Source organism: Delphinus delphis, chromosome 13 (genome assembly GCF_949987515.2).
Source record: "Delphinus delphis chromosome 13, mDelDel1.2, whole genome shotgun sequence".
Classification (NCBI taxonomy): Eukaryota; Metazoa; Chordata; class Mammalia; order Artiodactyla; family Delphinidae; genus Delphinus; species Delphinus delphis.
In genome coordinates this window covers 7626269-7651917 of record NC_082695.1, presented here as the reverse complement: position 1 = coordinate 7651917, position 25649 = coordinate 7626269, and the positions used below count along the sequence as shown (strand labels likewise).

The following is a 25649-nucleotide window of genomic DNA, read 5'->3' as shown; positions in this document are numbered from 1 at the left end:
GGCTCCTGCTCAGGCCATGTGGCGTCTGTGGTTCTCTGGGTGGAGGGGGGGTGACCGGTCAGGGGCTCCCTGCCTGCGGCTTAGCTCACTGTGCTTTGCTTAGTTAGCGGAGGTCACTGGCTTACCACAAGAGGTGTAGGTTCCTCCAGTACCCTTCAGGAATCTTCTCACTCTCCTCTGTCTGCCATCACTTACAGAAAGTTTGCATCTGGAGGTGGACTTTAGCGGTGGAAACACCGGCCTGCACTCTTAACCTTCCCAAAGAGTATGGTTTTCAGGTGAGTTCATTTCGAGCCTGTGAAGATCCACCTAAAGGTACACTGAAGCCAGTTCAAAACTACTTTTTGTTTTACTGGAGCTTTGTTATGGTGCCCAAGAGCTTTTAAAAAACTCCTGTCCATGATCTCATTTTATTTTTGATGATAATAGCTAATTTTTTTTTTTTTTCGGTACGCGGGCCTCTCACTGTTGTGGCCTCTCCCGCTGCGGAGCACAGGCTCCAGACGCGCAGGCTCAGCGGCCATGGCTCACGGGCGCAGCCGCTCTGCGGCATGTGGGATCTTCCTGGACTGGGGCACGAACCCGCATCCCCTGCATCGGCAGGCGGACTCCCAACCACTGCACCACCAGGGAAGCTCTGCTAATTTTTTTGATCACCTCTTATGTGCCAGATTGTGCTAAGTTCTTTGCATACAATATCTCATGTAACCCATGCAAACATGCTGAGAAGATGTTACTGTGGGATTCATATTACTACGATTAACTATCAAATAACTGGTCTAAAGTCACCCAGCTAGCAGCCTTTCTTATTCTAGAAGCATGTTCTGAACTGCTCTTATTATAGGGGAGTTATTATTCTCGATTTGTGTGAGGTGACTTGCCGAGGGCACCCAGAGCATTGACTGTGCTGCTCTGCATCGTCTCATTCATGCTCGCAGCCGTCATTCACCTGCATTTATTGAGTACCTACTGTGTACCAGACACTGTGGTAAGGATGTACATGGCTTGTGTGAACCAGAACCCAAGCAGGGGGTCTGGGTGACTGGACTCAGCAAGGCACACATCATTATCAGCTTTATGTCTCTCCTGCTCTCCCTCCGCCAACATTCCTTCTGCTCCCTCAAAAAAATTTCCTTCCTTGTTTTTTTTTTTTTTTTTTTTTTTTTGGCCACACCACATGGCTTGTGGAACCTTAGTTCCCCGACCAGGGATCAAACCTGCACCCTTGACAGTGAAAGCGCGGAGTCCTAACCACTGAACCGCCAGGGAAGTGCCCCCCACAATTTCCTTACTTCTCAAAGCTACCAGCCATACCTGGGTATTTAGGATGGGTTTTTCTATTGCTACCAAAAATGCATTGGGGATTTTGATAGAGATTGCATTGAATCTATAGATTGCTTTGGGTAGTCGTGTCATCTTAACAGGATTGTCTTCCAGTCCAGGAGCATGGATGTCTTTCTGTTTATTTTATTTGTTTCTTTTTTAATAGATTTATTTTACTTATTTATTTATTTATGGCTGTGTTGGGTCTTTGTTGCTGCATGCGGGCTTTCTCTAGTTGTGGCAAGCGGGGGCGACTCTTTGTTGCGGTGCGCGGGCTTCTCATTGTGGTGGCTTCTCATGTTGCGGAGCACAGGCTCCAGGCACACGGGCTTAGTTGCTCCGTGGCATGTGGGGTCTTCCCGGACCAGGGCTTGAACCCGTGTCCCCTGCATTGGCAGGCGGATTCTTTTTTTTTTTTTTTACATCTTTATTGGAGTATAATTGCTTTACAATGGTGTGTTAGTTTCTGCTTTATATCAAAGTGAATCAGTTATACATATACATATGTTCCCATATCTCTTCCCTCTTGCGTCTCCCTCCCTCCCACCCTCCCTATCCCACCCCTCCAGGCGGTCACAAAGCACCGAGCTGATCTCCCGGCAGGCGGATTCTTGACAACTGCGCCACCAGGGAAGCCCCTGTCTTTCTGTTTATTTACGTCTTCTTTAATTTCTTTCAGCAGCAGCAGCATTTTGTAGTTTTCAGCGTACAAATCTTTCACCTCCTCGGCTAAATTTATTCCTAAGTATTTTTTTTGATGCTATTATTAAGTGGAATTGTTTTCTTAATTTTCTTCTCAGAATGTTCATTGTTAGTGTATAGAACTTCAACTGATTTCTATACTGCAACTTTGCTAAATACACATGGCTGTTGAAATTTCGGGAATTCCCTGGCGGTCCAGTGGTTGGGACTCCGCATTTACACTGCAGGGAGCTCAGGTTCAATCCCTGGTTGGGGAACTAAGATCCCCACAAGCCGCGTGGCGTGACCCAAACAAACAAAAATGGAAATTGATTAAAGTTAAAGTACAAATTCGTTTCCTCGGCTTCACTAGCCACATTTCAGCCACTCATTATCCACATGCGGCTGGTGGCTACATTGCTGGCAGCACAGGTGTTAGAACACCTCCACCCCAACGGGAAGTGCTGCCGGACAGCACCACACAAGCCCCCCCAGCTCTGGGTGAGCCCCACCCTCAGCCTCCTCTGGACCTGGACCCCAGTGGGCTGAATGCAGCTGGGGAGAAGCACCCAACCCAGCGGATTCATCCTGCTTGCAATTCAGTCACGAATTTCAAGACGGCTCTGGGCCTGGCTTGGCCGCTCTGGTCGGCTGTGACACTTTTCATTTCCAGAGACGACAGTTTCACACCTGCTCGTCCCACCTCCCCACTCCCTGCTTCCCATGCTCAGCGGGTGACCGCCCCCAACCCCGTGTTGCATTGAGAAAATGGAAGCCATCAGATACAAACACGGGCCTGTTCTCCCTCCCCAGCCTGCAACACACCTTCAACCCCGCCATCTTCTCTTTTCCCCTCTGACTGCGGCGAAGGGCCAGCGCACTAGATTCCCCCCCCACACCGCTGGCTGCCTCAGGGCCCTTCTCCTGCAGCTGTCAACTCTCCCTCTACTGAGAATAAACACGCTTCAGGACCACCGGTCCTGAGAGAACTCCTCCGACCCCACGTCTCCTTCCAGCTACGCCCTCTGCCCCTCTTCCCAGGGAAACTTCTCAGAAGCACTGTCCACACTTGCTTTCTCTACTTCCTTGTCTCATTTACTTTTTTTTTTTGCAAGAAATAGTTGACTTCTTTACACTTTATTGCTAAATAAGGCATACATGCAAAATGTGTACATTTTAAGGAAGAAAATAAAATGTACCTGTGTGCTCACCACTGGATCATGAAATAGAATGTTACCGAAACCCTAGAAACCCCTGTGTTCCCCTCCCCGATCTCATCCCAAGCTTTGCTCCCGAGTTAACCATTATCCCAAATTTTGTGTTATACCTGCCTGTGCTTTTCTTTATACTTTTCCCCAGTGATGTATGTATCCTTCAATACTGTCTTCTTTCATTTTACCTGTTCTTGACCTTTCTATGTTTGGAATCAGACTAATTGCTTCATCTGCTCAGCATTGTTTCTGAGATTCACTGATGTCGATTCTTGAGCTGTAACTCCTATTCACTTTCACTGCTGTACAGTTTTTTGTTCTTTTTTTTTTTTTTTTTTTGCGGTACGCGGGCCTCTCACTGTTGTGGCCTCTCCCGTTGCGGAGCACAGGCTCCGGACGCGCAGGCTCAGCGGCCATGGCTCACGGGCCCAGCCGCTCCGCGGCATGTGGGATCTTCCCGGACCGGGGCACGAACCCGTGTCCCCTGCATCGGCAGGCGGACTCTCAACCACTGCGCCACCAGGGAAGCCCAGTGTTTTGTTCTTTGAGTGTCACACAACTTATTTATCCATCCTCTGTTGATGGACATTTCTGTTCTTTTCATCTGTCCTCCACCCACCCACAGCTCTATCAGAACTATGCTTATCACGGTCACTGGTGTTCCCAAATCAAACGGACATTGTTGAACCCTCATCACACCCTTCCCAGTGGGGTCACAAGACGCTTCTCCTGCTGTCTCCCCGGCCGTTCTTTCTCAGGTTCCTTTGTGGCTTCTTCTTTCATTTTACACCTTCTAAATCTTGGCATTCCTCAGGGTTTGGTTCTGGGAGTTCTTCTTCTGCCTCTTCCTCTTCTTGCCATGCTTGCTTCTTGGGTATCTCATCCCAATGGCTGTAAGTACCATTTATTTCCAAGGTCGATGCTGGACTCCTTCCTCTCCTCCCTGTCTGCACTGCCACCATCTAGTCCAGACCACAGTCACCTCTGCCTGCATGACCTCTGCATCCTCCCAGCTAATCTCTACTGCACCCTGCTGCACCCTTGCCAATCTCCCCACAGCAGTCAGAGTGATTTTTTTTTTTTTTTTTTGCGGTACGCGGGCCTCTCACTGTTGTGGCCTCTCCCGTTGCGGAGCACAGGCTCCGGACGCTCAGGCTCAGCGGCCATGGCTCACGGGCCCAGCCGCTCCGCGGCATGTGGGATCTTCCCGGACCGGGGCACGAACCCGTGTCCCCTGCATCAGCAGGCGGACTCTCAACCACTGCGCCACCAGGGAAGCCCCAGAGTAATATTTTTTAAATAAGCAAAACGGATTATATCATATCACTCCCTGACTCAGAATCCTTCAATGCCTTCCCTTGTCCTTAGAATAAAACCCAGACTCCTCACTATGGCCTTCAAGGTATGATCTCTTCCCTCTATCCATCTCCCAACATCGACTCTCCTGTTTATTAATGTTACTTTGCATATTTTAATGAATTTTATGAAATAGACTCTTTGTGGAGGGCTCTAGCTTCTTTCACCCAACATAATTTTTTTTTAAAGATGTATTGTTCATTTTTAAAATTTTTATTTATTTTTATTTTTGGCTGCGTTAGGTCTCTGTTGCTGTGCATGGGCTTTCTCTAGCTGAGGAGAGCGGGGGCCACTCTTCGTTGCAGTGCACGGCCTTCTCATTGCGGTGGCTTCTCTTGTTGTGGAGCACGGGCTCTAGGTACGCGGGCTTCAGTAGTTGTGGCTCACGGACTCTAGAGTGAAGTCTCAGTAGTTGTGGCGCACGGGCTTAGTTGCTCTGCGGCATGTGGGGTCTTCCCGGACCAAGGCTCGAACCTGTGTCCCCTGCATTGGCAGGCGATCCTTAACCGCTGCGCCACCAGGGAAGCCCTATTTATTTATTTTTATTATTATTTTTGGGCTGCCGTGGGTCTTCGTTGCTGCGTGCGGGCTTTCTCTAGTTGCAGCGAGTGGGTGCTAGTCTTTGTTGTGGTGCGCGGGCTTCTCATTGTGGTGGCTTCTCTTGTTGCGGAGTACAGGCTCTAGGCGCACAGGCTTCAGTAGTTGTGACACGTGGGCTCAGTAGTTGTGTCTTGTGGGCTCTAGAGTGCAGGCTCAGTAGTTGTGGCGCACACGCTTAGTTGCTCCACGGCATGTGTGATCTTCCTGGACCAGGGCTCGAACCTGCACTAGCAGGCGGATTCTTTTCTTTTTAAATAAATTTATTTATTTTTTATTTTTATTTTATTTTTGGCTGCATTGGGTCTTCGTTGCTGTGCATGGGCTTTCTCTAGTTGTGGCGAGCGGGGGCTACTCTGCATTGTGGTGCATGGGCTTCTCATCGCAGTGGCTTCTCTTGTTGCAGAGCATGGGCTCTAGGTGCGCGGGCTTCAGTAGTTGTGGCATGCGGGCTCAGTAGCTGTGGCTCGTGGGCTCTAGAGCACAGTCTCAGTAGTTGTGGCGCACGGGCTTAGTTGCTTCACGGCATGTGGGATCTTCCCAGACCAGGACTTGAACCCGTGTCCCCTGCATTGGCAGGCGGATTCTTAACCACTGTGCTACCAGGGAGGTCCTTTGTTTTTTATTCTTTATTTTTATTTATTTTTCTCCCACCCTATGCTTTATTCACTTTTTTTTAATACATCTTTATTGGAGTATAATTGCTTTACAATGTTGTGTTAGTATCCCCCATCCCCTCCCTGTTGAGCCTCCCTCCCACCCTCCCTATCCCACCCCTCTAGGTCGTCGCAAAGCACTGAGCTGATCTCCCTGTGCTGTGCAGCAGCTTCCCACTAGCTATCTATTTTACATTTGGTAGTGTATATATGCCGATGCTACTCTCTCACTACGTCCCAGCTTCCCCTTCCCCCTCTGTGTTGTCAAGTCCATTGTGTACATCTACATCTTTACTCCTGCCCTGCCACTAGGTCCATCAGTACCATTTTTCTAGATTCCATATATGTGCGTTAGCATACGGTATTTGTTTTTTTCTTTCTAACTTACTTCACTCTGTATGACAGACTCTATGTCCATCCACCTCACTAAAAATAACTCAATTTCCATTTTGTGTTTTTTAAACCATTTTTTTTTCAGATCTAGAAGTTCCACTTGATTTTTTAAAAAAAATAGAGTTATCTGATTGCTGATCATCAGGGAAAGGCAAATTAAAACCCCAGTGAGATATCACCTCACACCTATCAGAATGACCACAATATAACAAATATTGGAGAGAATGTGGAGAAAAGGGAACCCTCGTGCACTGTTGGTGGGAATGTAACTTGGTGCAGCCACTGTGGAAAACAATATGGCGGTTTCCCAAAAAACTAAAAATAGAACTTCCATATGACCTAGCAATTCCACTCCTGGATATATATCTGAAAAAAAACAAAAACACTAATTCAAAAAGATACATACACCCCAGTGTTCGTAGCAGCATTATTTTCAATTACCAAGATATGGAAGCAACCTAAGTGTCCATCAACAGATGAATAGATAAAGAAGATGTGGTACATATATATAATGGAATACTACTCAGCCATAAAAAACCTGGATCTCCTGGGGGTCTCTTTCTGTAGATTACTTTTCTGCCTTGTTTTTCAGTCATTTGGACATGTCTCTTGCCTATGCCTGGTTGTTTTTCATTGAATGCTAGATGTTGTGCTTTAAAAAGCATAGGAATAATTTGAGGCTCAGGTTGATAATAACTTACTCCAAGGAAGACTTACTTTCGCTTCTTAGAGGCCTTTGGCAAAGTGGTCGCCTCGGTCTAATCAGAGATTGAGGTGATTTGAGGCTGATTTTCAGCCTTTGTGAGGCCTGATCCATGCACTTGCTTTCACCAGTTCTTCACCCCACCCAGGCCTTTGTGTTGTCCTGAAATTGATCACCTGACATTGGCATTGGTAGTTTACATTCCTGAAATGAGGCAGCAGTCAACAGGCAAGGAATAGGACATGGGGTGGGAGAGGCAGGAATGGAACTTAAAAAGCATTTCTCAGAAAGCAAATACCATATGCTAACATATATATATGGATTAAAAAAAATGGTTCTGAAGAACCTAGGGGCAGGACAGGAATAAAGACGCAGATGTAGAGAATGGACTTGAGGACACGGGGAGTGGGAAGGGTAAGCTGGGACGAAGTGAGAGAGTGGCATGGACATATATACACTACCAAATGTAAAATAGATAGCTAGTGGGAAGTAGCTGCATCGCACAGGGAGATCAGCTTGGTGCTTTGTGACCACCTAGAGGGGTGGGATAGGGAGGGTGGGAGGGAGACGCAAGAGGGAGGGGATATGGGGATATATGTATGCATATCGTTGATTCACTTTGTTATACAGCAGAAACTAACAGAACATTGTAAAGCAATTATACTCCAATAAAGATGAAAAAAAAAATCAAAGAAAAAAAATATTTCTTGGGACTTACCTGGCAGTCCAGTGGTTAAGACTTCACCTTCCAATGCAGGGAGGGCGGGTTTGGTACCTGGTTGGGGAGCTAAGATCCCACATGCCTCAGTGCCAACAAACCAGAATGTAAAACAGAAGCAATATTGTAAGAAATTCAATAAAGACTTTAAAAATGGTCCACATCCAAAAAAATTTTTAAAAAACAAACGAAGCATTTCTCCAACCCATCTCTCATCTGTCTCCTGCAGCCCTCCATGTCAGGCTGCAGCTGCCCGCCTCCCATGCATATATCATTTCAAGACTTATGCCTTGTCTCCCCAGGGATTTCTCACTTGTTACTTAGTTTCTGCATTTCAGGTTTCCTTCACTTCTATAGTGTCTGCAGGGTTGATTTTTGGGGAGGGAGCCAGGCAACCCATGCTACACACCATCTTGGCAGGAATCAGAACCCCCTTCCAATATTTTGCATTCATTCCAAGTTCCCTTGTGGCCCTGTTAAATTTAGAAATGAATACATAGCAGTCTTTGTCCAAAAGGACACAGAATAAAGGTTATTGGTGAATATACTAGTTTACTTTTGCTTGCTCCAATTTATAGATGATGAATTATAATAAATAAGACTAAATAAGAAAGGAAACACGTTTGAGACCATTAATTTTAACACTCAGTATTTAAATTATATTCCTATTGCTTACAAAATGCCATGTCTTTTTTTTCCTTGTTTTTTTGTTTTGTTTGTTTGTTTTTGTTATTTTGACCATGCCACGAGGCATGTGGGATCTTTTAGTTCCCTGACCAGGGACTGAACCTGTGCTCCCTGCAGTGGAAGTGTGGAGTCTTAACCACTGGACCACCAGGGCAATCCCCCATGTCTTTTCTGTTTTATATTCCTACTCAGTTATTTAATTAAAGATATTATTTAGGGCTTCCCTGATGGCGCAGTGGTTGAGAGTCTGCCTGTCGATGCAGGGGACATGGGTTCGTGCCCCGGTCTGGGAAGATCCCACGTGCCGCGGAGTGGCTGGGCCCGTGAGCCATGGCCACTGAGCCTGCGCGTCTGGAGCCTGTGCTCCGCAACAGGAGAGGCCACAACAGTGAGAGGCCCTCGTACTGCAAAAAAATAAAATAAAATAAAATAATTTAACTTTAACATTCAGCTTAACCAGAGAGAAACAGAAAATGTATTATAATGTAACATATTTTCATACTTTATATTTCAGAGCTACCTTACTTTTAATCCAACAAATAATAAAGAATTGGTGAGCAATAGTAAAACACAAGCAATATATTATATGTGGGTAAGTAGAAATATTTTCATTTGTTTTAAATGTATAAACAAGTATGTGTTTATTCTTTAAGTACAGATCTTTTGGTAATGTAACAATATAGTATCTACTTAGAAAGCAATAAACATATATTAAAATGTTTTGATTTAATTATAGCATTTATTTTAGTCCCATTGGAAATTAGCATATTAAATCAGAAGCAGATAATTTAAATTTCATTTAAGTTTTTAAAGTAATGTGGCAAATATTTATGTGAATATATTTAAGGTCTAAAATATATTCAAGATCAAGGGTTTTTCAAGATCTTGGACTTTATTCCCTTTCAAAAAGGAATTAACAAACAGATTGGTCATATGTATACTGACACAGGGAAAAATCATGAGATTAAAAAAATATCAAAAGTTAAACATAAAATTACCATATGACCCACCAGTTTCTAGGTATATACCCCAAAGAATTGAAAACAGGTGTTCAAACAAATACTTATGCACAAATGTTCATAGCAGCAGCATTATTCACAATAATCAAAAGGTAGAAACAAATCAAATGCCCATCAACTAATGAATGGATAAACCAAATGTGGTCTATCCATATATGGAATATTATTGAGCCATTAAAAGCAATGAAGTACAGACGCCTGCCACACCGTGGATGAACCTTTAGAACATTATGCTGAACGAAAGAAGCCAGACACAAAAAGCCACATACTCTATAATTCCATTGATATGAACTGTCCAGAATAGGTAAATTCATAGAGACAGAAATCAGAATGGTGGTTGTCAGGGGCTGGGGGGGATGGGAGGTGACTGCTTAATGGATAGAGGCCCTCCTTTGGGCTGACGAAAGTGTCCTGGAACTAGAGGGAATGATGGTTGCACAGTATTGTTAATGTACTAAATGGCACTAAATTTTACACTTTAAAAGGGTTAATGGTTAATTTTATATTAAGTGAATTTTCCTCAATAAAAAAAATGCTAAACAAAAACGCTTTGAATTGCTGATTTTCAGTGATATTCATTCCTTCAGGTATTAATTATAGCTTCAAAGCCTTATAAATGTAGAATTCAGATTTGCATTAACTACCACTTAATCACAATCATTTGTGGCGTTTTTTATGTATTTACTTTTTTTTCAGAATGTTTCTAGATGTCCCTAGAGACAGCAGGTTATCCTACCTGTAGAAATTGCAAAGCTATGACGCTGTTCAGATGCATTTGTTTTGATTTTTGCTGTTATGTAGCTCTTCTTTTGGAAACCAAGTCTTTTTTTAGTAGTGATTTTTTTTTTCTGTGCTTATCAGTATGAAGAGGGAGATATACTTGTTCACAGTGCCCCACTTTTAACAGAAAAAGTGAGTATGCCTGTTGTGCTTTTTTTTACGTCTGACTGTGGAGAATAAATATGTGTGTGTCAGCTTAGTCATTTTGGGCTTCTCTTTGTATGTATCTTTATATTGCAAAATAATTTGAAATTTTTACTTAGGTCCTTTACCATACTGAATGGCCAGTTAAAAATAATGGACGGATTGTTCAAAATAATATGGATAAAAATAAATGGCAGGGACTTCCCTGGTGGTCCAGTGGCTAAGACTCTGCACTCCCAATTCAGGGGACTTGGGTTCGATCCCTGGTCAGGGAACTAGATCCTGCGTGCCGCAACTGAGTTTGCATGCGGCAGTTGAAGATCCTACACGCGGCAGCAAAGATCCCTCGGGCCGCAACTAAAAACCAGCACAGCCAAATAAATATTTTAAAAATAGATAGATAAATAAATAAATAAATGGCAAAGAAAGTTTACTACCATGAGAAAATACCCAAGAAAGTGATGATTTTTATAATGTATGTGTGCACATGACAAAAGATGAAAGTTAATTTGGGGTGAAATAAGTAAAGTAGTTGAACATGAGTGGATCCCTTTAAGCTGCTCAGTTTTCAGAGCAATAAAAATGATACTGGGTGCACTTCCCTGGCGGTCCAGTGGTTAAGACTCGGTGCTCCCAATGCAGGCAGCGTGGGTTCCAACCCTGGTGGGGGAACTAAGATCCTGAAAGACGCAGGGCCAAAAATAAGTCAATGGTTGGATAGATAGATAGGACCTTTTTTTTTTTTTTTTGCGGTACGTGGGCCTCTCACCACGGGGGCCTCCCCCGTTGCGGAGCACAGGCTCTGGACACGCAGGCCCAGCGGCCATGGCTCACGGGCCCGGCAGCTCTGCGGCATGTGGGATCCTCCCGGACCGGGGCATGAACCCGTGTCCCCTGCATCGGCAGGCGGACTCTCAACCACTGCGCCACCAGGGAAGCCCGATAGGACCATTTTTAAAAGATGATGTTGGGTATTTAGATGTTTCAGAGCCAGTAGAAAGGTGGTGAGCCACGTGTTGCGGGGAACGTTTTATCGTTCCTGCTTTCCTTGAGTGATTGCACCTGAGGTGGACCTTGAGCCCTGTCTCCTGCAGCAGTTTCTGCTTTTGATACTCACATAACCTGCTCTCACTGTGCAGCTGACAATGATTTTTCTGCTTCCCTTCTTCACCTTTGGTTTGACCAATAAAACTTTATTTTTCAAGAGGGCATGCCAAAAGACGATGGACACAAGGCAAGATTATCCTGTCTGCAAACTTTGCTTTTCATACATCAAAGTATCAAAAAAAAAATACAGTCAGTTCTCATTATTTGCAGCAGTTATGTTCTGTAAGGTCTCTGTAGACCTGAATTAGCGGATGCTGAATCATTGCTCCTAGGAGAGATACAGGAATAGGCTCCTGCCAGCCTAGGGTCACAGTACTTTCACCGACTGACAGATACATGACCTTGTTTTATGTATGTTTCTGTTTAAAGACACCATATTTAATATATAATGTTGGTTCCTTAATGTTGGACTCACTAGATAGAACTCCTGTCTGAATGAGGCTTATCTAACACAGGTGTATTCTCTGTAAGGCACGTCACAGCCTTCTTGGGCTTAGGAGCACTAGACAGCATTTCAGTACCATAGTCAGGAGCCAATTTAAATACCAAAATCACCAACAAAAAGCACCAAAAAGGGCTTCCCTGGTGGCGCAGTAGTTGGTAGTCCGCCTGCCGATACAGGGGACACAGGTTCGTGCCCCGGTCCGGGAAGATCCCACATGCCGGCTGGGCACGTGAGCCATGGCCGCTGAGCCTGCGCGTCCTGAGCCTGTGCTCTGCAGCGGGAGAGGCCGCAACAGTGAGAGGCCCGTGTACCACAAAAAAAAAAAAAAAAAGCACCAAAAAAATTTAGAACATCACATTAAACAGGCTAGGAAAAGGACACTTGTCTCTCGTTTGAGAGCTGAAACAAGAAGGCACAGAGTTGCCTTGTTTGACCTCAGCTGGGAATGTCACGTTTTTCACCACTTGGCACATGCACACATCTGCAAATGATTGTGAAAGTGCCACGAGGACTGACTTGGGGGCTACAAATAAATATCAGAAAGTAAGTAAATTCACAAATACCGAATCCACAAAGAATGAGGATCGGCTGCAGTTTGAAATGATAAAAATGCCTCGTGTTGAAACAGGGCTGTTCTTAGAAAGAATATGATGTCCTTGCTTGACCAATTGTGCTTCTACTGACCCTCTTGTGTTCAAGTCAAAGAGGTCCACCTTAGGATCTTCTCTGCCTAAGTAGAGAGTCAGGCAGCAGACTTACTGTATCATATGACAGATCGCCGAGTTTCCTTCATGTATTCATTCAGTAAACATTCACTGAGGGTTCACTCACTGCTCTGGGTTCCTTCTATACTTCATCTCTAAGACACTCTCTAAGAAAGATGGCCTAGTGCCTTATCCTACGTAGCACACATTTAATAAGAAGTCTTGGGGCATTTCTATGTACAGCACTTAAATTTCCACTGATGGGAAAATAATTTATGATCAAAAATAAACTGAGAGAATTGTTTTATAATGTTTTACAGCTGGAGCATGCTTTGTCCACGACAAACATTAGTTTCTTTATCAGTCTCTGAAACCTCAGTAAGAGAAGTTGAACAGATATAAACGATGATTAATCACTCCTTCATTTGCTTTAAGCAAACAGTTTAATTAAGCCAGTATATAACCCTTCACTTGCTCTTAGCAAACCTTCAGAGGTTCAGAATTGCCTGATCGTGGCAATCCATGGGGGAGGGTTTTTTTAAATGATTTTTTCTTTTTTACTTTATTTTTTTCCAACTATATTTAGGTAAAACATTATAAAACGTCGTGTTGATAAATGTTTTGTTTTATATTTACTACCAAAGGTAACTCATAACCTGTCTCTTGAAATGCAGACATTCAACAAGCTCGTGGGAAAATTTAGCCAGTCAGTCTTTCATTTGAATTTAACCCAAATACTGTCGGCGACAATGGAAGGGAAGCTGGTTGTCTGGGACATTTACCGCCCACCGCTGTCTGCCTCCACCTCTTTGGGCTTTCCCCACATCACACCTTGTAAACTGGTTCATTTGCAGAAGGAGGGTATCACTGTGCTTACTACAGTTGACAGGTACTTAATTAATTAAAAAGTAGCTATAGATGATTATAAAATTATTTTAAAACCCTTTTGGAGGTATACACGTATGTTGTATATGCATGGATTGTTTCTGGGGAGAGCCAATTAACTGGAAACACTGGCTGCCTCTGAGGAAAAGAACTGAGAGCTAGGATCAAGGATGGGGGTGGATTTACTGCTTTTTATAGTCTCATTTGTACTGATTGGTTTTCTTTTTTTAAAAAAAAGTAATGGGCATGTATTATTTTTTTTTATAGTAATTTAATATTTTATTTATTTATTTTATTTTTGGCTGCGTTGGGTCTTTGCTGCTGCGCGCAGGCTTTCTCTAGTTGCAGCGAGCGGGGGCTACTCTTCATTGCGGTGCATAGGCTTCTCATTGCGGTGGCTTCTCTTGTTACAGAGCATGGGCTCTAGAGCACACAGCCTTCAGTAGTCGTGGCACGCGGGCTTCAGTAGTTGTGGCTCGTGAGCTGTAGAGCGCAGGCTCAGTAGTTGTGGTGCACGGGCTTAGTTGCTCTGCGGCATGTGGGATCTTCCCGGACCAGGGCTCGAACCCGTGTCCCCTGTACTGGGAGGTGGCTTCTTAACCGCTGCACCACCAGGGAAGTCCCAGGCATGTATTACTTTTAACAATCCTTTTGTGTTGGTGAAACAAAAAGTAACTAATTTTTTTTCTTCTGCCCTAATTATACTTATTTTGCCCATACTTTAAACTTAAGAAAAGGACATAAATAGCTATATATTTTTTTCTGATTACAGAATAACATTTACCCCTCATGAAAAGATGAACCACAACATAACTTTATAAAGTTCCCTAACTCTTTGATTTTGAGAGGCTGCGGGAGCACATAGATGATCTAAGCCTTATGCCTTAGCCTCAGACATAAAGGGGTTCACATTGCCAGATGCATCCCTTCCTTGCCAAGTGACCTTGGACAAGGGACTTAAATGTGCTGAGCCTCCAATCTTCCATCTGTAAAGTAGGCATAACAATACTGTCCCTCCAGAGTGACTCTGTGAGGATGGCTTGCGGAATCTTAGCTCCCTGACCAGGGATTGAACCCTGGCCCCGGCAGTGAAAGCTCTGAGTCCTAACCACTGGACCGCCAGGGAATTCCCAAGCCTTGTAAAACTCTTAGCATGTCATCTGGTACAGGGGAGCTCTAGGTAAAACAGCCATTATCAGTGTGCTGGAGACGATTGCCTCGTGACAAGAACCCTGCCCACATGGTTGGAGTCACTGTGCCATCTGCTTCCCAGAAGCCCATTGCTTTCTTGACCCTTTCTTTTAATACAGAGGAACAGTGAGGTCCTGGCGTGGCTTTACAAAGACAAATGCAAATCGTTCATCTTCACTCACTTGATGAGAAAAGACAGTAGTAGAATTGCAGTTGATGATGCAATCAACTTTTAATTGTTGGGGGTTAGGACCCAGGGAAGACCAGGCCTGGGTTTCCTTTTCTCCATGTTAAATAAAACCCAGCCAGGACCCCAGGCCCTTGCTGGAAAAGGTCTCAGAAAACACTTGGCTTGTTTTGCCATTTCTGTCCAGCAGAGGGCTGTGAATGACATTCTCGCCAATTACTCGGCCCACCTGCCTTGCTTATTAATCAGAAACCTCATTTAATCACTTTGTGTATATAAGAGAAAATTCATCCCACACCTCCCCCCGCCCCCCATGATTAGAATTATGTCAGAGGCTTTAAAAAAAAACAGGCTCATTTGGGATGGCTCTGAGGACTGGAAATAAAAGCTGTTTTGTCACGCAGCACTGCCTTTGGCTGTGGTGACTGGACAGGGTTTTACAATCGATTGCTCTCACAGCAGTGTCCTCCTGTATCTCGTTGCCAGCCTGCGTGATTTCAGAGGAATGGTTGATGGACTCTGTTGTCATCTGTAGTCTTACGGCAGAGGATGTAAATCACTGCCCACTGCCATTGCATGGGGCTGATCTTGCGGGGCAGGGAAGAGGAGAGCAGAGAGCATGGACTTTGCATAAGATACACCTGGATCCCTGCATAGCCTAGCCACGTGGCCCTGATAGGGTTGCCAGGTTTATGTACGTCCCAAATGTTGCATGGGGCAACTGCATTTGGGACCATGCAATATATGGGACATACTTATTCTAAAAATTTACTCATTGTTCATCTGAAATTCAAATTTAACTGGGTATCCTGCATTTTTATTTGCTAAATCTGGCAATCTGAGGCCTTGAGCCTTAAGTTTCCTAGATGTGAACTGGGATGACAGTAAAATCAGCCACATAGGGCAATATTTTTTTTTTAATAAATTTATTTATTTGTTTTTATTTTTGGCTGTGTTGGGTCTTCGCTGCTGCGTGCGGGCTTTCTCTAGCTGCGGCGAGTGGGGGCTACTCTTCATTGTGGTGCGCGGACCTCTCACTGCAGCGGCTTCTCTTGTTGTGGAGCACAGGCTCCAGGCACGCGGGCTTCAGTAGTTGTGGCTTGCGGCCTCTCTAGAGCGCAGGTTCAGTAGTTGTGGCACATGGGCTTAGTTTCTCAGCAGCATGTGGGATCTTCCCAGAAGAGGGCTTGAACCCGTGTCCCCTGCGTTGGCAGGTGGATTCTTAACCACTGCACCACCAGGGAAGCCCAGGGCAGTATTAAGTGAAAGTTTTTACAATGCCCGGAGTCCAGGGGCTGACATATAATTAGGTGTTCAATAGATGGTACTCATTACCATTATTTAACAAACTAACGTTATTCTCCATTTCAGCTATGTTGTCACAGGTGACATTCGGGGTAACATCAAGTTCTACGATCACACCCTGTCCATTGTGAACTGGTACAGCCACTTCAAACTGAGCTCCATAAGGAGCCTGTCCTTCTCAAAGACCCCGGCAACTCCTCCGACTGAAAATACAAACTATCCTCCAGACTACACTTTAAAAGGTGACCTTTTTATTGTAAGGTGAGTTGTTAATGAATCTCATCATTTGCATGGTCAAAAAGTGATGTCTCCTTTTAGTTTGTGTACAGTGGGATCTTCTTCCTATTCCTGGGATGTGAACTCGAGGGTACTGGCCTCCCTAGTCAGTCCTTTACCTGCCTTGCAGACGGATCTCCTTGGCTGGTCACAATCACTATTTAATCGATTTTTTAAGTGAAACATCATTCTCCTGTTAAGAATGTCTAGTGGTGGGAAGCTGGAAAGGGCTCTAATCTCTGTTGCCTCTGGAGTCCTTCGCTATAGGTTGGTCTCCTTTCTCGAAGCTGAGTTTGTCCTAGCGCTACAGTTAAAGGGATTTGATAGTTAATAGCCATAACATTTCAAGACAGAATTATCTGTGAGTCTGCTTAATTACCCTTGTGGTATTTGCAGGCACATCTGTATGTGTGCACCAAACTCCATATTTGCATACACAAATGAATATTTGCATGTGCAGATTAGCTAATTGTACAACTGACTGTCCATCTGCATACTTAATGACTCAATTTACATGTAGAAATGTGGGCTTTTTCACTTGCAAATGGAGGCTGTTGGGTATTGGTGGTATATTTTTGGAGATGTTGGGTTAATAATGTCACTAAATTACAGACGACAGAGGCGTTTCATGTGCAATTAGCAGCAGAATAGCTGGCGTGCCCCATTCCCTGCAAACACTGATGCTGTTGGGTCTCTCCTTGGCAAACAGGAATTTTATCATTGGAACGTCGGATGCGTCAGTGTACCACTTAACAGCAGATGGGACCAAACTTGAGAAGTTATTTGTAGAGCCCAAGGATGCCATTTGTGCCATCTCCTGCCACCCGTACCAACCCCTCATTGCCATCGGGAGTTTCTGTGGGATGATCAAAGTGTGGGATTATGAACAGAAAAAATACCTCTTCAGCAGGATCTTTGAGAAGGGGCTTGGAGTCCAGAGTCTGACCTACAACCCCGAAGGTATTTTCATTTTGTCAGCCTGTCTTAGGTTTTAAACTGAAAACAGATCCAAATGGCTAATCCCTTGGCTGTCACAGCTCCAGGAAGGTTACCTTGACCCTCTCCCCGCACCAGGCCAGATGGGACGCCTTCTCCCCCTGGACGCTGCAGAGCTCCGTACCGCCTGGTCTCATCCCACGATGCCATGCTTTCCAGTTTGCTTCTCCTTCTCAGGACCTTGTCTGTCGTGTTCGTTGCTGTCTCCTTGGCACGTAGAACAAGGTCTGGCGTGGAGTCGATGTTTCTTGAGTGAATGAAGTCCTTTTCGATCATTGTTCTCTGGCTTGTGATTTCAGGAGCTCTCCTCGGAGCTGGCTTCACAGAAGGGACCGTTTACATTCTTGATGCAATGTCCTTAGAAAGTGAAACCCCAGAGCCTTTCAAATATTCCAGAACCAGTGTGACTCACGTCAGCTTCTCCCATGACTCCCAGTATATGGCGACCGCTGTGAGTATTTTCACTGAGTGCTGTCCAGGGGCTCAGCAACCTTAGTTAAAGCCACAAGGGGGAGGGGCTGGGAGTTAGGGGGGATGGGGAGTAGCTGCTAGAGGGTACAGGTTTCTTTTGGAGGTGATGAAAGTGTTCTAAAACTGTGATGATGGGTGCACAGCTCTGTGAATATACTAAAGCCCATTGAACTGTACACTTCCAGTGGGTGAATTGTGTGGGAGGTGAATTATATCTCAATAAAGCTGTTATAAAAGGAGAAAGGGGTGGGGGAAGTGGGGGGACGTCTGCCTGAAAACAAGACCAGGGCCTCAGAACTTCCAGACTTGGATTCTGCTACTCTGACAGCTCATTTTGGTTTGTTAGTTTTTCGGAACCCTTTCTCTGCATCCAGGGTTTTATCTTTCCCTTTGATTTTTGACGAGATGACATTCTCATTTAAGCGGAGTCTTCCACCGAGCATTTCGGATTCTGGTCCTTCCCTCTGTGAATAGGGCTCTTAATCTCAGTAAAGATTTTTCTGGGACCCCCCAACCTCTCCCTTCATGCCAGTTCTCTTGGGGGATGGGGTGGGGTGCGGGGAAGCAGCCGGCTTCACTTGAACCTCTGTCCCTTACACGCTTCCCAGCAGCACACTGACTGAGGCGCCCCAGGTCCCTTCAGGCTGCTCCCGCCCTCTCCCCGACCCCTGTCACTCTCAGCCATCATGTATATATTTTTTAATCGTACCTTTTAAAATTTTGTGTAGCCGGATAAAGAGAAGGGAGGACAGAGGCAGAAAGAGTCAGGGTTTCAGTTTCCAACAGAGAATGAGGTGGGGACCAGCAAGGAGAGTAAGACCATAGTGTCAGACAAATACCGTCTCTCCCTGCCCCCACCTTCCTACTTTGAACCTTGATTTTCTCATCTGCAAAACGGGCATTATTTTACTACTTGCTCCAATAGACAAAGGTTTTCCTTTTGCATAAAATTTCTAAAAGCAAAGTTAGTATGAAAAACATAGTGATGATTCTTAAGTTAACAAAATCTAAAAAGGAGCAACTTCTGCTCTTTCGCTCATACTCAGGATGTAAGTTTCACTGTGGCCGTTTACGTGGTGAGAGTCAAAAATGGACGAAGGGTCTGGGAGTATTTGGCAAGACTTCGTTCTCATCGCAAGAGCATTCGAAGTGTCCTGTTCGGGGTTCATCTGGACAGCAACGAGCCGAGACTGCTGAGCCTCGGGAGAGACAGACTCTTGGTGAGCTGTTTCATTTTCCTTTGCCTGGTCACCAGGAACATGTCTCGTTCTCGTTACCTCCCTGGCTTCTGGCACAGAACCAGACCCACAGTACTTGTGTTTGTTTGAGAAAATGCATGTATGACAAAGTAGCGAAAACCTTTCTGAGTTGGCACTTGGCCTTCACACGGCTCTGACACCACACAGGGACCTGTGTCCTGAGTAAGGAGGCTCCTGGGAAGTGGCACGTTGACGGCGGGGTGGGGGTACTCCCCACAGCACCGACAGCTCAGCCACCCTCGCCTCTCAGTGTATGTTTCGAAGCCAACACTTACACTTTCTGTGTGTCTAGGGGACAGGGCCAGGCTTTTACCTCAATGTGACAACTCAGAGAATATCAGAGGGAAAGGTAGAGACAGCGGCAAATGCAATATTACATGATCGAGCCAAAAGATTCAAAATCAATCGATCTATCTGTGCATCCATCTTAACTTCCTTCCTTCCCTCCCCCCGTTACTTCCTTTATTCTATCCATCCTTCCTTCTGTCCATCCATGCTGGTCTGGCCACCAAAGCCTACATATGTGTGAAATTCAGCAGGCTGCTAATTTATGACTGTCAAGTGCTGAGATTTAGATACGAATTAGTTCCTACCCTCAAAAAGTTCCCAAGATAATGATAAGTGAAGCAGTACAACATAACTGTAAGAGTTCAGGTTTTGGAGTTAGTTGGACCTAGATTTGAATTCTCATCCTCCCACTTCTTAGCTGTGTGACCTTGGGGAAACCACTGAACCTCTCTGAACATCTGTTTTCTCATCTGCAAAATGGGCATAACAGTACTGCTTTGCTGGGGAGTCGTGAGTATTAAATGGCATCATCTTGCTCATAATGGATACTCCGTATTGGTAGCTTATTAGAAGTTTGGGCAAGTCTTCTCCTAGAAGGCCTGATGCTGTCTCTCCGCAGAAAAGGACTGTTGACTGACTTCGTTCACCTCAGTCCTCATGCGTATTCATCTGGGCTTCTCTGTAGATCGAGTATAATCTACTCAAGAGCTACAAAGACCACCTGGAAGTCCTGGACATTCAGCGAACCGACCAGGGCAGCTACCCCACCTGTATGGTCTGGTACCCGCCACTTACCAAGGAGCTCTTCCTGCTCATTTGCAACAGTGGCTACAAAGTGAAGCTTTTCAATTCAACCACAAAAATGTGCAGGTAAGCACGGGAGCTTCCCGCTAATGGCACGTAAATCAGTTTCTCAGCGCCTGGCTTATTTCAAGTCCCACCTAAGGACCTGCAAGCAGCTTGGCTACCATCACAACCCTCCTCCCTTTGCAGAGGAGGAAACTGAGGCACAGATAAGGGGGGAAGTTCTCACCAAAGGTCACATGGTTAGGAAGTGCCAGAGTCAGGATTCAAACCCAGAGCCCTTGTTTCTGAGCCCAGCACTGCACAGGGATAAGGTACCCAGAGCTCAGTGCCTGAGGCTCAGGGAAGGAACTGGACCCCGAGGCTCCGGAGAAGTTGCTGATGTGTGATAAAACCTTCTGTTCTTCCCTCGTGGATAAAAACCGATAGTTTCAGAATGGACTTGAGGACATGGGGGGGGGAAGGGTGAGCTGCGACAAAGTGAGAAAGTGGCGTGGACATATATACACTACCAAATGTAAAATAGATAGCTAGTGGGAAGCAGCCGCATAGCACAGGGAGATCAGCTTGGTGTTTTGCGAACACCTAGAGGGGTGGGGTAGGGAGGGTGGGAGGGAGACACAAGAGGAAGGAGATATGGGGACAGTATGTATGCGTATAGCTGATTCACTTTGTTATAGAGCAGAAACTAACACACCATTGTAAAGCAATTATACTTCAATAAAGATGTTAAAAAACGACAAGATAGTTTCACCTGAATACTACCAGTTGTTTAATTTTTCTTATTCTTCGTTCTTAAAGGAGTTTTAAGTTCAACTAATAGCATTCTTTGTTCTCTCAGCAACTATTTACTGGGCCCCTACCTGAGCCAGGTGCTGTTCTAGGTGCTGAAGATGGAGATGAAAACAAAACAATGTTTCTGTCACCATGAAATTTGCATTTTATTGGGGAAGTGGAGTTCATGTTAGAAGCTGGGCTGGAGACCCATGTTTGAGGTCAGCACACCTGGTGGTTTAAAGCCATGAGATGAGAGAAGATTCCAGAGGGGAACAGTAGATGGAGAAGCGGTCAAAGGACCAAGCCCAGGGCATCCAAAACTTAGCATCCTAGAGCAGTGGTTCCTCCATCCCGAAGTAGGTCTGCATCTATGGCTGGCCTCTTGTGCTGCTAGGCCTGTGGGTCCAGGCTTTGCCTCTCATGATCAGCACTGATTATGGTGCACGATCCTACTGTCGGGGCCCTGCATTTGTCATCCCGTTTCATCTGCAATAACCCTGCAAAGGATTGTGTCACTGGGGATCAGAGAGGTGCTAAAACTTGCCTCAGGTCAAGCTGCTGGTCAGGGCAGGACTTGACCCTTGAACCAAGCTGTGACTTTGTCGTCTCCTGGGCATCACTGGGCCCTGCTGCAACCCTGGCTTTGGAATCCTAGCTAGTCAGCCCTGGCAGGCAGCCTCTTTCTGCCTGTGGTTTGGCTGCCTCGTGGGTATGGCTGGGAAGAGCAGAGTCAGGAGAAACTGGAGGTGAGAATGCTTTAGTGACCCCACCGAGGAGGCGGAAGTCGAAAAACACCACCAGCAGCTGGCCCCATGCTTGAGGAGGACCTTTTTTTGGAAATGTATCTCAGATAAGATAGGTCCTCAAAAGGCCAGGATCTTTTTTTTTTTTTTTCCCCAATAACCCTTTTTAGAAGGGCCCAAGGAAAAATGACTGAAAAATGCCGTTTCATGTGGCAGGGACAGGAGAGAAATCCAGCACAATTTTTTTTTTTTAACTATTAAAACACTGGGAAGGAGACATTTGAAAGAAATATGTAAAAAGGAGTTTTAGGAAGATTTCAGAGTCTTTGTACATCATCTTTAATGGACACAAACTTTTTGGACAAAGAATATCCCACAGATGTGCCCAGTTCTGAGAACCTCTGCGTTGGCTGAGCAGGTGTCTGGGGGATGCAGGATGGAGTGGCCCAGGCTTGGAGTTGCTGCTAACAGTTAGTAACAGCCACAGAGCCAAGCAGTGAGGAGCTTCTGCCACTGAAGATCAAGGGGAAATTAGCGTAAAGCAAATTTCTTTCCTTTTTTTTTTTTTTTTTTTTTGTGGTACGCGGGCCTCTCACTGATGTGGCCTCTCCCGTTGCGGAGCACAGGCTCCAGACGCGCAGGCTCAGCGGCCATGGCTCACGGGCCCAGCCGCTCCGCGGCATGTGGGATCTTCCCAGACCAGGGCACGAACCTGTGTCCCCTGCATCGGCAGGCGGACTCTCAACCACTGCGCCACCAGGGAAGCCCCTTTTTTGTTTGTTTGTTTAAATGTTTCCATCCATTGCATTTTTTGTTGCTATTATTTTTTTCTTCCAGTTTTATTGAGATATAATTGACATACAGCACTATATAAGTTGAAGGTGTCCAGCATAATGATTTGACTTACATACATCGTGAAGTGATATCACAGTATGTTTAGTGAACATCCACCAGCTCCTATGGGTACAAAATTAAAGAAATAGAAAAACTTTTTTTTGTATAACTTTTTATAACAGTTCTGTTTTTAAAAATTTATTATTTATTTATCTTAATTTTTGGCTGCGTCGGGTCTTAGTTGCGGCACGCGGGCTCCTCTCTAGTTCTGGTGCGTGGTTTTAGTTGCCCATGCGGCATGTGAGATGTTAGTCCCCCGACCAGGGCTCGAACCCGCGTCCCTTGCCTTGCAAGATGGGTTCTCAACCACTGGACCACCGGGGAGGTCCCTAGAGAAACATTTTTTTCTGTGAGATGAGAACTCTTAGGATTTACTCTCTTAACAGTTTTCATGTGTGACACAGAGCAGGGTTCCCTCTATTTACCATATGGTACATCACATCCCTAGGACTTATTTATCCTGTAACTGGAAGTTTGTGCCTTTTGCCTGCCTTCATCCGGTTCCCCCTTCCCCCAACCCCTCCCTTCTGGTAACCACAAATCTGATCTCTTTTTCTATGAGTTTCTTTGTTTCTGAAGTATAATTGACCTATGACACTATATTAGTTCTCGTTACACAACATAGTGATTCTGTATATTTATGCATACTTCCATTCATTTCCACGTGATCACTACAATATGTCACTGTACAAAGATATTACATAGTTATTGACTATATTCTCCACGCTGTACGTTTCATACCTGCGACTCATTTATTTTGTAACTGAAAGTTTGTACCACTTAATCTCCCTCACCTATTTCTTTCCTCCCCCCATGCCTCCTCCCCTCAGGCAGCCACCAGTTTGTTCTCTGTATCTGTAATTCTGTTTCTATTTTGTTACATTTGTTCATTCGTTTTGTTTTTTAGTTTCCACATATAAGTGAAATCATACAGTATTTGTCTTTCTCTGTCTGACTTATTTCACTTAGCATAATATCCTCTAGGTCCATCCATGCTGTCACAAAGGACAGGATTTTTATTCCATTGTGTATCTTCTTTATCCATTCATCTTTTGATGGACATGTAGGTTTCTTCCATATATTAGCTATTGTAAGTAAAGCTGCAATGAACATAGGGATGTGTATATCTTTTCGAATTAGTGCTTTCATTTAGAGCCATGAAGTTAGGAGTTTCTGCCGTTGAAGATCAATTGGAAATTAGTATAAAGCATCTTTCTTAAAAAAATAGTTTATTGAGGTGAAATTCACATAACATAAAACCAACCATTTTAAAGTGAACAAATCACTGGTATTTAGTCCATTCACAATGTTGTGCAACTACCCCCTCTATCTAGTTAAACATTTTCATAGTTCCAAAGTAAAAACACCTTTGCATAAAGCATCTTTTAAGTTGTAGGAACAATAAAGCCCTGTAACCACAACTTAATTGGGAAGGAATTGCCTTTTGATGATACATCTAAAATGATTAAAAAATGCATTTAAAAGCATTTGGAAGAACGTGAAGAGGCAGTTCACAGACAAAGGCCAATAAAACCTATGAGCAGATGCTCACCAGTACATCAAAGATGCAAATGAAAACAAGACATCATTTTTCACAAATCAGATTAGCAAAGATAAAAATGATGGATAGCGCCCGGCGTTGGCAAGGGTGTAAGGGAACCAACCGGCTGTTGGCGGACGGGGTTGGGGGGTGTGGGGACAGCAGTTTGTTACCCTCTATTAAATTATAGCCTGTCTTCTGACTTCTAGGAATGTAGCCCACAGAAGTACTCACACAGGATGCCAAGACATAAGTAAAAGGATGTCTTGTTTGAAAATATTTTTAAAAATGGAAACAATCCAAATGTCCATTAATAGGGAATTAGTTAAATGATGGCTCGTCAGTACACTGAAACATGATGCTGCTTTTAGAAAAGGAAAAAGAAAAAAGAGATGATAGCTCTCTGCATAGTAACACGGAAATATCTCCAAGGCATAATATGAGATACAGCAAATTGCCAAATATGCATGAATATATTTTCATCTAAAATTATATTTATGTGACTTATATATTTTCATCTGAAATTATAATTATATGGGCTAGAATATATATAAAAGAAATCCTCGAGTCGCATACACCAAACTATTACCCATGATTATCTTGGGATAAAGGGGCAGCCATGTAGAGTTATGGGTAGATTTTCTACTTCATGTCTCAGTACTTGAAAATTTTCACAAGGAATATGTAAAATGTTTTCAATCAGAAGAAAAAGATACTAATTTTATGAAATTGTTAGAAATTTTGACAGTACTAGGTAGCAGTTATATAGCTCCTACTATGTGCCAGGAACCGTTCTGAGTGCTTTATATATATTAACTTATTTAGTGCTCACTACAGTCTTATGGGGTAAATACTGTCATTATCCCTATTTTACCAGTGAGGGACCTGAGGCCCAGAGGGGTTGACTAGCTTGACTTTTTTTTCTTTTGCTTATGTATAATTTAAATTAAGGTATAATTCATATACCATAACATTTACCATTTTCAGTGGTTTTTTACTATATTCACAAAGTTGTGTAACCATCATCACTATTTAATTCAAGAACATTTTCATTACCCCCCAAAAGATACCCCAAACCCATTAGCAGTCACTCCCCATTCACGTCCTTTCCCCACTGATCCCCCACTGCTCCACCCCTGGCAATACCAGTCTACTTTCTGTCTGTATGGATTTGTCTGTTCTGGACATTTCATGTAAATGGAATCATATAATATGTGACTTTTGGTGTCTTGCGTCTTAGCATCATGTTTTCAAGGTTCATCCATGGTGTAGCCTGTGTCAGTTCTTCATTCCTTTTAATGGCTGAATAGTATTCCATTGTATCCACAGACCACATTTTGTCTATTCATCCATCAGTTGTCAGTTGGGTTGTCTCTACTTTTTGGCTATTATGAACATTTGTGTATCAGTTTCTGTGTAGACATCTGTTTCATTCCTCTTGGATGTAGACCTAGAGGTAGAATTGCTGGATCATATGGTAACTATATTTAACCATTTGAGGAACTGCCA

At 44.3% G+C, this 25649-nt stretch overlaps 1 protein-coding gene across 3 annotated transcripts in view; it reads left to right on the top strand.

The window, feature by feature from the left end:
* CFAP251 (cilia and flagella associated protein 251) overlaps positions 1–25649 on the top strand; it is a 70073-nt gene that overhangs the window by 18276 nt on the left and 26148 nt on the right. For all 3 annotated transcript variants that reach the window (XM_060027982.1, XM_060027981.1, XM_060027984.1), the window contains exons 7-15: positions 198–278; positions 8840–8917; positions 10206–10256; positions 13199–13413; positions 16159–16353; positions 17078–17328; positions 17664–17815; positions 18882–19055; positions 20068–20252. In XM_060027982.1, coding sequence (XP_059883965.1) covers positions 198–278; positions 8840–8917; positions 10206–10256; positions 13199–13413; positions 16159–16353; positions 17078–17328; positions 17664–17815; positions 18882–19055; positions 20068–20252 — 1382 coding nt within the window. The remainder of the gene's footprint in view (positions 1–197; positions 279–8839; positions 8918–10205; positions 10257–13198; positions 13414–16158; positions 16354–17077; positions 17329–17663; positions 17816–18881; positions 19056–20067; positions 20253–25649) is intronic.